Source organism: Microcaecilia unicolor, chromosome 8 (assembly GCF_901765095.1).
Source record: "Microcaecilia unicolor chromosome 8, aMicUni1.1, whole genome shotgun sequence".
NCBI classification, from domain to species: domain Eukaryota; kingdom Metazoa; phylum Chordata; class Amphibia; order Gymnophiona; family Siphonopidae; genus Microcaecilia; species Microcaecilia unicolor.
Window position 1 is genome coordinate 214532489 of NC_044038.1, and position 13851 is coordinate 214546339.

The window sequence follows — 13851 nt, forward strand, 5'->3', positions numbered from 1 at the left end:
CCAAAAAGTACAAAGACCAAGGGACACTCAATGAAATTACCTTTAAAACAAATAGGTGGAAATATTTTGTTCACTCAAAGAACAGTTAAGCTCTGAAACTCACTGCCGAAGAATGTGGTAACAGAGGTTAGTGCATCTGGGTTAAAAAAAAAAAAAGGTTTGGACAAGTTACTGGAGGAAAAGTCCACAGTCTGGTTATTGAGATAGGCATGGGTAAACCCTGGGATTGGTAGCATGGAATGTTACTATTTGGGTTTCTGCCAGGTACTTGTGACCTGTTGGAAGCAGGATACTGGGCTAGATGGAACACTGGGCTGACTATGGCTATTCTTATGCGAATGAAGCCCAGAGTCCTGTACATGAATCAATATATTATAAAAATGTCTCCATTCTGCGTTATAGGATGACATTGTTTCGAGGTTCTCATCGTAAATTACCTTGTCTGAATGCTGCTATTGTTACTCAGACATGCATTGGCTGCCTTGGGCGGTTTGCATACAGGATTTGTACGGTGTCCAGTGGCGGGGGGCTGGACAGGGTAAGGCCGATCCAGTTCCTTCTCCCAACCCAGAAAGAGGCGACTCCGAGGTCCGGGATCTGAGAGTGGGAGGAGGAAGGGGGAGGAGGAAGAGTAGGATCGCGGTGCATTTCCAGGCGCCACCGGCGACAGGCAGGCGGGGAGGCAGAGAAGGCTGAGCCGAGCCGGGCCGGAGCCCCAACATGACCGACAACATCCCGTTGCAGCCCGTGCGGCAGAAGAAGCGGCCGGACAGCAAGCGGCGGAGCGGGTGAGGGGGAGTCGGGGATAGGGAGGGCAGTGAGTGGGCCGGCTCCGGAGCCCGTATTCCCGGGGTGTCCGAGGTGCGGTGTGTCGGGCTCCACATAGCTGCAGCTTGCGAGCCATTCGGGATTCACTCTACACGTACGGGTACTGGAGCAGGGCGGCCAATGCACGTACGTGCACGGTTACTAGCGCATAGGGGTAGAGGCTTCCAGGGTTGCTGGTTTCCGTACGTTCTGTTGCTGACGGGAGCTGCTGGTCCGTTCCTGGTGGTAAATGGAGCTGGAGGGGCCCGGGACTGGCACTGCAGGTTTCTTCCCGACTCAGGTTGACCGAATTGGCTGCTTCTTCTTCTTCCGGACTAACGCCATTGATAGGGGGCACACCCAGGTCTAGTTCACACTGCAGCCTGGGTAATAGGGATGAACCGAAAGACAGGTGAAAATCTCCAAGGCAGGCAGGATGGCATACCAGTGAGGTTTGTCGTCTTCCCTGTCATGGCATGCGCCAGATGAGCCCAGTTACCTTGAAGGAGTGGTAATCGGAACTCTGACTTTGCATAAACCCAATGCTCTGCTACGATCGCTGCTGGTAGTAGTGGATTTAGAGGTATTCCAACCCTGTCTTCAGGCCTCTTTGCATTCCTTTTGTGGTTGATGTTGGTTGCTCTGTTATAGGACTTGGGTTGTAAAATGTATTATTTAAGCTAAAAGCATAAGCAAAGCCAGGCTGAGTCAGACCAGGGTCCACGAACCTGGCTCTCACAGTGGCAAGGTCGTTACCAGGGCTGACCGAGTCTACCTGGCATATCATTTTTGTTTTATAGACTTTTCCTCCAGGAACTTGTCCTAAACCTCTTTTGAACCCCCCACCCACCTATGTTAGTTGGCTTGACCAGATCCTTCCTAACAGATTGCACAGCTTAATTATGCTTTGTGTGTGGGGGGAGGGGGTTTTCAATCTGCTGGTTGTTTAATGGAGTGTTCTCTTTTTTTTATATTATTTGAGAGGTTAAATGACTAGTGGAAGGGAACAGACTTGGGAGTATTCTAAGGAAATACTTTTTTATGGAAAGGGTGGTGGTTGTGTGGAGATGAGCCAAGAAAGCATGGGACAAGCACAGGGGGATCTCCAGGGGGAGGATGGGTAGACTGGATAAGCCATATGTTCTTTATCTGCTATCATTTTTAAATTTGACTTTTCTGTCTTCCCATATCCTCTCTGTCATCTTTTCTCCACATTGAGTCTGTTTAGCTTTTCTTCATAAAGAAGGTGTTTTACTGCTACTACTTAGCATTTCTATAGCACTGCCAGGGTTACGCAGCGCTGTACAAGTTTAACATGGGGAAGGACAGTCCGTGCTCAAGAGAGCTTACAATCTAAAGGTTACAAACTAGGTAGTCAGTGTAGGTATCAGGGATGGAGAAGGTGGTTAGGCACCAAAAGCAAGGGAGAAGAGATGGGCTTTGAGTAAGGACTTGAAAATGGGCAGGGAGGGCGCATGGCATATGGGCTCGGGAAGTCTGTTCCAGGCATATGGAGATGCGAGGCAGAAGGGGCGGAGTCTGGAGTTAGCGGTGGTGGAGAAGGGTACAGATAGGAGTGATTTGTCCTGAGAGCGGAGGTTACGGGTGGGAACATACGGGGAGAGGAGGGTAGAGAGGTAATGGGGGGCTGCAGATTGAGTGCATTTGAAGGTTAATAGGAGAAGCTTGAACTGTATACGGTAGCGGATCGGGAGCCAGTGAAGCGACTTGAGGAGAGGGGCGATATGAGAGTATCGGTTCACGCGGTAGATAAGACGTGCGGCGGAATTTTGGACAGATTGAAGGGGATAGGTGGTTAAGCGGGAGGCCAGCGAGGAGAAGGTTGCAATAGTCAAGACGAGAGGTAACGAGCGAGTAGACGAGGGTTCGGGTGGTCTGATCAGAGAGGAATGGGCGGATTTTGGTAATATTATAGAGGAAGAAGCGACAGGTCTTAGCTGTCTGCTGGATATGGGCAGAGAAGGAGAGAGAGGAGTCGAAGATGACTCCGAGATTGCGGGCTGAAGAGACGGGGAGGATGAGGGTGTTGTCAACAGAGACGGAAAGTGGGGGAAGAGGAGAAGAGGGTTTGGGTGGAAAGACAAGGAGCTCAGTCTTTGCCGTGTTCAGTTTCAGATGCCGGTTGGACATCCAGGCAGCGATGTCTGAAAGGCAGGCCGTGATGTCGGGAGTGGCGAGATAAAGCTGGGTGTCATCAGCATAGAGATGGTACTGGAAATCATGTGATGAGATCAGCGAGCCCAGGGAAGGTCCTCTTTCTGAATCTTTTCTAGTCGTATTATACCCTTTTTAAATTGGAATGACTGGAACTAAATGCAGACACACCAGGGACCTAGACAGAGATATGATGATGTTTTCCGTCTCTTTTCAAATAACCCCTAAAAATCTATTTATTTTGTTAGCTGCAGCATGCTGGACTGAAATTTCAAGGTATTTCCCACAATGGTACCAAGATCTTTGTCTTGGGTGGTGACTCCTGTCTATGAAACCAGCATTTTGTACCTTTAGTCAACATTAAATTTCATCTGCCAGTTAGATGTCTAGTCTCCTAGTCTCACAAGATCCTTCTGGAAATCCTCAGTCCTCAGCTGTTTGAATACATTTAGACAGGTGACTGGTCACTCTTCTCAGTTATGGATATGTTCGATGGCACAGGTCCAGCACAGACCTTTGGGACACTTCACTGTTGTCCCTCACTCAAGGCCCTATTTACTAACAGTGCACAATAATAAGACCTTACACGACCTAGACATACTTGAAATCTTATCACTTGACTGATATTAATGAACTACCGCTACCACTTTAATCCTCATGTCGAATATGGTCTTTCCATAGCCGAAGACCTAATGTATGTTACAACCCAATTTATTACCCAGTACCTTCATGCATTACCATAATGTATACTCCCTTACCATGTATATATATGCATATGATATATATCTGTACCATGATCTGTTCCATGCATGTTATGTTCCATGTATATTACCATGTAGGTATGCACCTGAACGCAATACCATTTGTAATTCTGTTACCCGGAAATGGCATCCGCCATTACGGCAAATGTAAGCCACACTCAGCCTGCAAATTGGTGGGAAAATGTGGGATACAAACGCTACAAATAATAATAATAATGTTTATCAAACATCTGCTCAGAAGTCACGCAGAAGGGCAGTCACACAGGGTAGTTAATGCACATGTGTCTCCCAGTGACTGGCTAAGGAATTAGTAGGTGGGTATTAGCCTCACTTAGGGGTAGATGCACTAAAAAAACCGAGCCATTAACGTCGGTTTTAAACTGGTTCAAGCCAGTTCAACGAGCAAGTAGTAAACCGTACCATGCACTAAAGGGCATTTTCCTGTCACGGTAGCAGCTAACGAAAACAGAATGCAAATGATCCAAAGGCTATTATAATGAGAAGCACTACCGTTTTCCTTACCGTGGAAAACCTAACGAGAGGTCTGCCCGGGATTTTTTTGCCCTAAAGACTTCTATAAAATAAAATAAAAAAATTGGGGAAAAAAATGTCCAAGTGCTCGTCGGGGACATCCTTTATGGACGTCCTTCACTCAACAACAAAAAAAAGGATGTCCCTGACGAGCACTTGGACAAGCTGGACGTCTTCCTGCAGCTTTTGTGTTGGGCGTCCTTTTTGGACGTGTTTTTTCTTACTTGCCTGAACTGACCAGAACCACAGTTCCTCTCACAGCCCCTCCAAGGTGTTTTGAGCTTGCGCCCCCTCCCCCACAGGATCGGGACGTACGGAGGACGTCCAAATCAAAACTTTTTGGACGTCCCGCCCTCCAGGTCCTCTCTCAACCAATCACAGCGCATTTAGCTGTTACCAGTATCAGCGAAACGCGCTGTGATTGGCTGAGAAAGACCTGGCGGGAGGGACGTCCAAAAGGTAGAAAAACACGTCCAGAAGGACACCCATCACAAAACTACTACTTACTAAAACCTGCAGGAAGACGTCCACCTCGGTCCCAGTGCTCGTCAGGGACATCCTTTATGGACGTCCTTCACTCGAAACAACAACAAAAAAGGACGTCGTACCCATGGCTCTCAGCCAATCACAGTGCGTAGCTGACACCAGTGCAGCTAAACGCGCTGGGATAGGCTGAGAGACACCTGGAGGAGGGGCATAATCAAGCACCGGCCGACTGTTTTCTGAAGGAATAGAGAATGCAAGTGAGCTACAATGAGCAGCTCATTTGCATTCCATTCCCTTGATGCATGGCCGTTCCCTATCGATTCACTATGGAATCGGTAAGGGAAGGGCTCTTCCGACGACTTTAGTGCATCTGGCCCTTAGTGGTCATCTCTCCAAGTCTGGTGATGAGTACTTTCTGTGCAGGTTTGGGGAGGAGGGTAGGAAAGGTTTCACCCTATAGTTCCTCCTTTCTCCTTTTCCTTTCAGGTCATTCAGAATCAGGGATGGCCATGAGCCTCCGTTCACAGGGCTGGAGTTGGGGAATGGGAAACAGGGCAATTGCCTTGGGTGAGGGTCCCCAAGCCACAGGGGTTGCACACTTGCCTCAAGCTGAAGGAGGCATAGCCTTTCGGCAGATTGTGAGATTCCCTCCCCAGTTGCTGTCCTGGGTCCCCTGAATGTTTTTTACCATCTCTGTCTACCTGGAGATTTTTTTTTCTCTGTTTTAACAGACCCCCCTGTGGTCTTGAGATTGGGAGCCCAGCATCATGGCTCCTTCAGAACCCCTGTATCATAGGCTGAAAGTCCAGCCATCGGGATGCCACGGCTCTTCCCTTCCTCTCCCCTCCCTCCAGCAAGGGGCTGTGAATGCTACCTCTGAACAGCCCCTCACTGACCTGGGGTGTGACTGACCCAATCTGGAATTGAACCTCTGAACATCCACATGACAATGCAATAGATATAAGATTTTATATTGCATACATTTTGTTTGGTTTTATTTTTGTATTTCAGTTTCCTGTTTCTCCTTTGGGTTTTCAGCTCACCAGAGTCAGCTTTTATTGGCTTATATATAGTGCCGTAAGTCCACCTTCACAACAGTCATTTAAGAATTCCCCCCCCCCCCCCCCCCCAAAAAAAAAAAAAAAAAAAAATTGCAGTGACACTGCTTGCTGAGGAACAAAGATCATCTGTAGCCCAGAACAGAGTCCCATTCTCGGGATCAGTCTGGGGACCAGCAGTAAGGCCTTGTGGTCCTGCATATTAATAAGACAGGCATAGTACCGTTGATATGTGCTCAGGTACAAGTGTGGAGTGTATCAGAAAATTGGAAAGAAAATCAGGTGAATAATTACTTTCATTTGACTTCAGCTGACTCCTGGTACAGACTGCAGAAGCCTGCTGAGGATATCGAGGCTCATTTTCAAAGCACATAGTCTTAAGTTTGAGCTCGCCATGGCTGCGAAAAGTCGGATGATAGTATCTAAGAAAAAAATTTGGTCTATTTTGGACAACTACCTCCAAACTATTCAGGCCACACCTTAAACCAGTACAAAGGACTTATTTGTTAAACACCTGGATGCTTTCCCCTCCTTTTTCTCTTCTTTCCTTTCCCACCTGTTGTGTTTCTTGCTTTCTATGTTTTTCCATCATTGTTTTCCTGTTATTTGTATTCTTGGAAATTAATAAAATATTTGGAAATAGAAAAAAAATACTAAACCTATGTAACTTTGTAAATGAGTATCGTAGCCGCTTAACCCTTCATTGCTTCAGATACAAAGTCAGGTTGGGAGCTGTACAGGGACAGAGAAATACCCGATGTACCTGAACGTACACCACTTTGATAGCTCTCGGGCTGGCAGGTGGTATGTAAGAAGTAAAGGGGTCCTTTTACAAAGGCACGCTGAAAAATGGCTTGCAGTAGTGTAGGCATGGGTTTCGGGCGCGTGCCGATCCATTTTTTAGTGTGCCTGTAAAAAAAGGCCTTTTTAAAATTTTTGCCGAAAATGGACGTGCGGCAAAATGAAAATGACCGCGCATCTATTTTGGATCTGAGACCTTACCGTCAGCCATTGACCTAGTGGTAAAGACTCAGGCGGTAATCGGGCAGTAATGACTTATGCGCACCAAATGTCACTTAGCATGCGTCCATTATGTGTGCCTGAAAATAAAAAATATTTTTCAGACGCGCACCAAAAATGAAATTACTGCAAGAGCCACGCGGTAGTCGGGCGGTAACTCCATTTGGGCACACGTAGACGCTTACACGACATATTAAAAGGGCCCCAAAATAAATACATGATAAGCTTATAGCAAAGTCTAGTGACTGAAATGGGATGGTGCACTATGATTTGATAGGATCTCATACAAACAAACCCTCACCGTCTCTGACCGGTTTAATCTGTAGGACGGAGTAGGGTAGGTTGGCTCTTTCAAAGACCAAGGGAGATGTATGCACGGTTATAAGTTATAATTCACGTAGGGATTGTGTGTTCCTCCACTTTTGTGGTTTTTCCTCACTTCATCTGTAGGACGACATGCAGGAGCACAGTTAGGAAGCCTTGTTTTATCATTAGCTCCAAATAATTTACAGAATTCAAGTCTGTGATTTCTTTCATAGGCATAGCTTGGGGTGGGCATTGGGGGCAGGGCAACACCCTCCCTAAAGTTTTGGATGCTGGTGCTGAATTGATCCCCCTGTCCCTGCTTGCCAGTATGACTTCCTAACCCTTTGCTCCCCCGAAGTAAGCAGGCCAATTACCCAAAAGCTTCCTCTGTTGAAATTATTCCTGCTACAATAAATTTTAGGATTCATTAGATTTTATTATAGCTGCAGAGGAAGCAATGCTTTAAAAATACATAAGAGAAATAGTTGACCTTAGGTTCTTGTTTTCAGATTACAGGCGCTCAATCTCTGCACAACGTCCTTATGTCAACTTATTTTCTTTGACCCACTTGGAACCAGGGCTGGGATTCTGGCACAGTGCTCCTTCATTTGCAATTATATGGGAATGTTGCCCCTCCTTTCATGGACCCTCCCACTGCTTTTAGCCAGGTCATTGCAGCAACATCCTTAAGTTTGGGAGCCAGGCTCTAGGGCTCCTTCCAGAATCATGTATCATGAGCTCTTAACTGGCCACTAGGTGTCACCTTTGATGAAGACCATGACTCCGCCTCTCCCAGGGATGAGACTGTTTCCTTCACAGTGTCCTCAGGAGTCGGAGGGGGAGTCTATTCATGGTAGTTTTTCCTTTTGTGTTTGTCCTTCTACCTCTGCCAGTCATCATGCGTTCATGCTGATTTCTTTCACTTCATAATTTGTGGCTATAGTATTCCTTTTTTTTTGTTGTTGTTGCTTTTGGAGATGGTTCTTAGCTGGTGTAGGGTGGCCTCTCTCTGTCCTTGCTGAGCAACCGGTCCCAAGCATCAGAAAAAAATTCCCAGGCCCAAACTCACCTGTCGATCCCCTTTCCTGTTTCCCTGTTAATCTCCCTTTCTGTTGACTTCCTTTCATCGCTTGTCCTTCAGAGCTGAGAGGACGAAGGAGGTTCTGCCTTTAGAACCAGCTTCATTGTGGTCTTATGCACTGGGTACAGCAGTGTGCTGCTATAATGACGGGTACAGTCATGGCTCTACAAATTAATGATGATGCTGCATCTGAGAACAATCTGTGCTTGGTACAGGCTCTGAAACTGAATTCCATTTAGCCTAGAAGAATGCTGGGCTCCGGCTGTTAGCTCGGAACTTGGTGAGCAAGGGCTGCTGTATGATTTTGTCCTTAATTTTACCTGTGCAGTTTCCAACAAAAGAGGTGGATTTTATTTATTTATTTGTTACATTTGTATCCCACATTTCCCCACCTATTTGTAGGCTCAATGTGGCTTACATAGTACCGGAGAGGCCTTTGCAGGCTCCGGTGTGAACAAATACAGGGTGATATTGTGGTAAGATCAAGTTCATGTGGCACAGCCACATTAGGGAATCGGGGAACAGAAGAGTTGTGTTATGTCCATTACGTGCTTTAGTTTGGTTGTGTTGCAGAGATCAGGCATTTCAGTTGGATCGGTAGGGTATGCCTTTTTAAACAGATTGGTTTTTAGTGATTTCCGGAAGTTTAGGTGGTCGTACGTTGTTTTCAAGGCCTTTGGTAATGCGTTCAACAGTTGTGTGCTTATGTAGGAAAAACTAGATGCGTAAGTTGTTTTGTATTTAAGTCCTTTGCAGCTTGGGTAGTGCAGATTTAGATAAGATCGTGTTGATTCAGATGTATTTCTAATTGGTAAGTCGATCAAGTGTGTCATGTAACTCGGGGCTTCTCCGTAGATGATTTTGTGAACCAGGGTGCAGATTTTGAAGGCGATGCGTTCTTTGATTGGGAGCCAGTATAGTTTTTCACGAAGGGGTTTTGCGCTGTCAAATCGCATTTTACCAAATATAAACCTAGCTGCCGTGTTTTGAGCTGTCTGAAGTTTCTTTAAGATTTGTTCTTTACATCCCGCATAAATTCCATTGCAGTAATCTAAGTGGTTTGTGTTGGGATAAGTTATGGATAATGCAGCACTGTAATTGTTACAGGTATCGGCCTAACATTACCGGGAGTGCTCATGCAGGGCCGCCAAAAGAGGGGGGCAGGAGGGGCAAGATTCCCTGGGCCCAGCTTCCTGTACTTTAAAATCATTTCTGTTCCAGTCTTTGCCCAGGCAGCAGCAACGGCACTTATAGGCTGCCTGCACCTGGACTTCCTCTCTGAAAAGGACAGGTACAAATTCAAGGTAAGGTATACACATATGAGTTTGTGTTGGGCAGACTGGATGGACCATGCAGGTCTTTTTCTGCCGTCATCTACTATGTTTAGCTGTCATGCCCTTCACAAAACAGGAAGTTGCATCAGAAGGAGCTTTATAGAATCTTGTGATATGCTACCTACACATGCCCCTTACACAACAGTGCTTAGGTACCCTCCTAGCACTTGTGCCCATAAGTGTACATTTCACCCCAAAAGTGCTAGTATGTTATAAATTTATGCACGCAAGGGGTATGTAGGTATGGCCCAGTTGTAGAAATGCCCTTCGCACTTTACATCTGGAGTAACTACATATTTTTCAGTAACTTAGGGCTGGATCCAGTCAGTGGAGCAGGGAAAAATCAGAAGCGTCTAGCGGGGATTCCTGCACCCAACTTTGGGGGCAAGGGCTTACACCAACTGAAAACCGGTATAAATCCTGGTACGCAAGTTAGACCCAGATCCCCCGAATTCTGTAACACTGTGTGCATCTTTTGAGATCACCCCTGACCTGCCCGTGTCCATCCCATGGCCATTCCCCCTTTTGGGTTGCATGCTATGGGATTTCAGCACCCAGGATTGTAGAATAGCATGCTGCTAGATTGGCATGCAGCCCCTAATTCATGCCAATTAACAGTAATTGATAGCACTCAGTTATTGATGTTAATTGGCTTGTTAATCAGTTAAGTTGCACATGCATCCCAGGATTGGGTGGAAATTTGGACGCTCAACTTTGAGTGACCTTTATAGGATCCGGAGGTTATTGTGAGTAGAATGAGTGGGGTTTTTTTTACATTTTACATAGAATATTTCATAGATACAGAGTGAATTAATTTTTATTTTTGTCTTGTTTTCAATCAGCAGCAGATGGGACCTTTCAGTTGTTTGCATGACATGAGGGCAAATGAGGCCTCAGAAATGTGTAGGTGTTGACAGTCCAACCTCTGAAGGTTGTGTATAGGTTTTCATAACAAAGAACTCTTTGGGGGATCTTTTCACAGACACATACTTGACAAAGGTCAAAGTTTTGTAACCCCAGGATCACTGATCATCGGTCCTCAAATAGAATTGTCAAGCTGCTTTGGGGAAAAGATAACATTTTTTTTTCTTTGCTGTAGCTCTGTGGTTTCTGAAATCAGTCATTTAGCAGGTTTCAAACATATTTCTGAAGGCAGAAAGGGAATGCTTGATTGGCCTGTCAGAAGTATGAGGAGTTTAAAGGAAGCCTGCATAGGGTTGTACAGTGCGACCCCTTATGATTGTTTCCCAGGCATTGTCTCATTATTTTCTAAAGTTTGCCTCTTGAAATATTTGTTAGTCTTATAAAGGCTGCCTATCTGTGTTCTTGGTTTTCTTTTAACGAGTAGCTGTTATAGGATAGCATACGCAAGTTTACTTTCCATCCTGTAAACTCTGGGGTTTTATTGCAGACTTCGGACTGGGCCATGTTCCAGGATAAGAATGGCATTTCGGTAAAATTAAGCCAGACTTGAGTCTGTATGAAAAAGAGCTAATGCCATAATTGGAACTCTGAAATATTTTTTGATACTCTAGCAGGTTAGTTTTGGTTAAATTTGGTGTTTAAAATCTTGCAATAAGTCTAGCTGTCATGCCAGACCACTTAGCTACGTGGAAATAAAACTCAACAAGAAAGTTGGCCAATAAAAAGATGTCACTTAAGGGTCAGCCTGGTGGTTCAATGTCATGCAAATTAGCTGGGTTCAGTTTCTGGCTCCGGAATCTTCTTGTTCTAACCAGAGCAGGAGATGCAATGGAGGCAGTAGTCGCACCTCCAGAGGGAAAGGTCAGCCTTAGCTAATGCTCAACAGAGACACCTGTTGGACAGACTTGAAATTCATGTTACTTCATTCTGGAATTGATAGGATCTGGCCCTTGGTCAAAGACCCTGGTTACAATAGCTAAAGTGAACCAAGAAGAGATGTAAAATAAAGCAAAAAAATACCAGCAAGTTGCAAATGACAAGTCCATGATACAATAGGCAAAAAGAACTGGAAGCGCTAAGAGGTTTAAGAGAAAACTATAAGGCCAGAATGAAAGGTGTCGCCTACAATTTGTTGACTTTTTGTTTCATAGTGTAAGGGTGTCTCAGCAAGTCTCTTACTAGTGGCATCAGTGTTGCTAAATATGAAGCTTGTTTTAGATGTGAATAAATCGGCACTTAAATGTTTATCTTGCATAAATATCTAAGTTCTGGTTTTGCAAAGCCCGGATCTACACGTCAAAAACAGAGGAACATACAAATAGCAAGAGGGAGTGATCGGAGTATGTTTTCGGCAGGACAAGGATTGGCCTAGAAAATGAACATTGATTCCCCATTTCAACAGGGGGAATGATCATCAATGTCTTAACAGATCGATGTTGGGATTTACACCTTCTACCTAGGACGTCTAGGATTCAGAAAACTGTTCCTGCTGAACAGTGCTCCTCTTAATCCCCCAGTGCTTGATGTCCCTCCCTAAAGCGAAACTGGCCAGGGATAGTTGGCTTTGTGACACCTTAAGGAAAAATAAACGTTTATGTTTCTGAAATGGTAAGATAAACATTTATGTTGCTATTCCACAACATTGATGGTTAGATGGGCAAACAAACATTTCCGTGTTAGCATTTTGACCTGGTGATATTTTAGACATTTAGTTTTCTAAAATGGATATTCGTGCTACACACGTAACGAACGCATGTGTCCATTTCCTCATATTTTTTAGAAATGGCTCTATGTTCGGAGATCCTGTTCTAAAATATTAGTGGAACATAACCTGGACATCTCAATTCCGATCTGAACATCCTTTCTAAAATGCCACTCTATGTTAGAGTACTATAAATATTTTGTTATTCTCTTGAATTTTAAACTGATGGCAGCATCAACCCAACTCTATATGACCATAGTTTAAACTATTGTGCTAAGTATGGAATGAAGCAAAGTTTTCTTTGTGGTCTTCTTGCCTTGTGCGTTTTTAAAAATTAACACAGACTTGCTGTTTGGTAGATTTAAATGGTGCTCATTTTCAAAGCATGTGCTTTTGACACACGATGAGGTCCCCTTTTACCGCAGCGAGTAAAAGGCTGTCCATTTTTGATGAAAAGAAATGGCCGTGCAGTAAGTGAACCACTGCCATTTCGGTGGGGAGCCCTTACCGCCACCCACTGAGATGGCGGTAGGGGGTTCCACGCTAACCCGGAAGTAACCAGATAGCGTGCGTCGCTGCCTGATTACACCCTTTTTGTAAAAATGTATTTGCTTAGATTACTTCTGAGTCCATAACCTCTTTCCTTCATCTTACACTCTCTGATTCCAGAGTTTTCCTTCATTTGAAAAAAGACTTGCCTCCTGTACGTTAATGCCATGGAGATATTTAAATGTCTCTATCATATCCCCTCTCTCTCACCTTTCTTCCAGAGTATACATATTGAGGTCTATAATTCTGTCCCCATACACTTTATAAACAAAAACACACAAAGGTGGAAGATGCCAAGAATCCAAAAATGACCACTTCTGAAACCACGGTAGTAGAAGCACCAAATGAAAGTTTATTGGGACCCTACACGGTCCGTGTTTCGGCTAAACAGCCTTCATCAGGGGTCATAGACTTGACGTATACAGTTATACTTCATGATCTCTCAAGTTGAGAAAATATGTCAACAACGTGTTGCTCACAGTCCGCAATGAAAAATGGGACCGTGAATCAAAAAATACACTTTATGAAAGAGACCACTGACCAATTTTCTAGCTGCCCTCTGGACCGGCGCCATCAAGTTTATATCTTTTTGAAGGTGCGCTCTCCAGAATTTCACACAGTACTCTAAATGGGGCACAGTTGCCTTTTCTTTTTTCTTCTGCTAGTCAGCCCTCTCCCTATGCACCTGAGCATCTTTCTGGCTTTGGCCGTTGCCTTTTGTACCTGTTTGACCACCTTAAGATCATCAGATTCGATTCACTCTTCTTTTGTACACAGAAGTACTTTACCCCTATATCATACCGTCCCTTTGCATTTTTGCAATTAGGTCTTGATCGGGGGGCCCTTGTTACCCCTCCACCACCACCACAGTTTGCCTGATGCAGCAAACACTGAGCAAATGGAATGTTGTTGCAAATCCACTTACCTTTCTCAGCTTTGTTTTTCTGTGGGTGTGATCACATGCCCCATGTTTCCTTAAATGCCTTGTGACAGAAGACAGACAAGCTTCATAGCTTTCATTTAAAAACCGAAACACTCTGCTTACCCAAGAAACTGTGCTTTGAATATGAATTATAGGGTAATAAGAGGCTGAAAAGTACTGCTTTTAAGGACAGAG

General features: G+C 44.8%; 1 protein-coding gene across 1 annotated transcript in view; it reads left to right on the forward strand.

Annotated features, from left to right (window-relative positions):
• The first annotated feature begins 667 nt into the window (after nucleotides 1-667).
• ATP9A (ATPase phospholipid transporting 9A (putative)) overlaps nucleotides 668-13851 on the forward strand; it is a 168194-nt gene continuing 155010 nt past the window's right edge. Inside the window, exon 1 of the mRNA XM_030212399.1 lies at nucleotides 668-788. Coding sequence (XP_030068259.1) covers nucleotides 721-788 — 68 coding nt within the window. The 5' untranslated portion in view covers nucleotides 668-720. The remainder of the gene's footprint in view (nucleotides 789-13851) is intronic.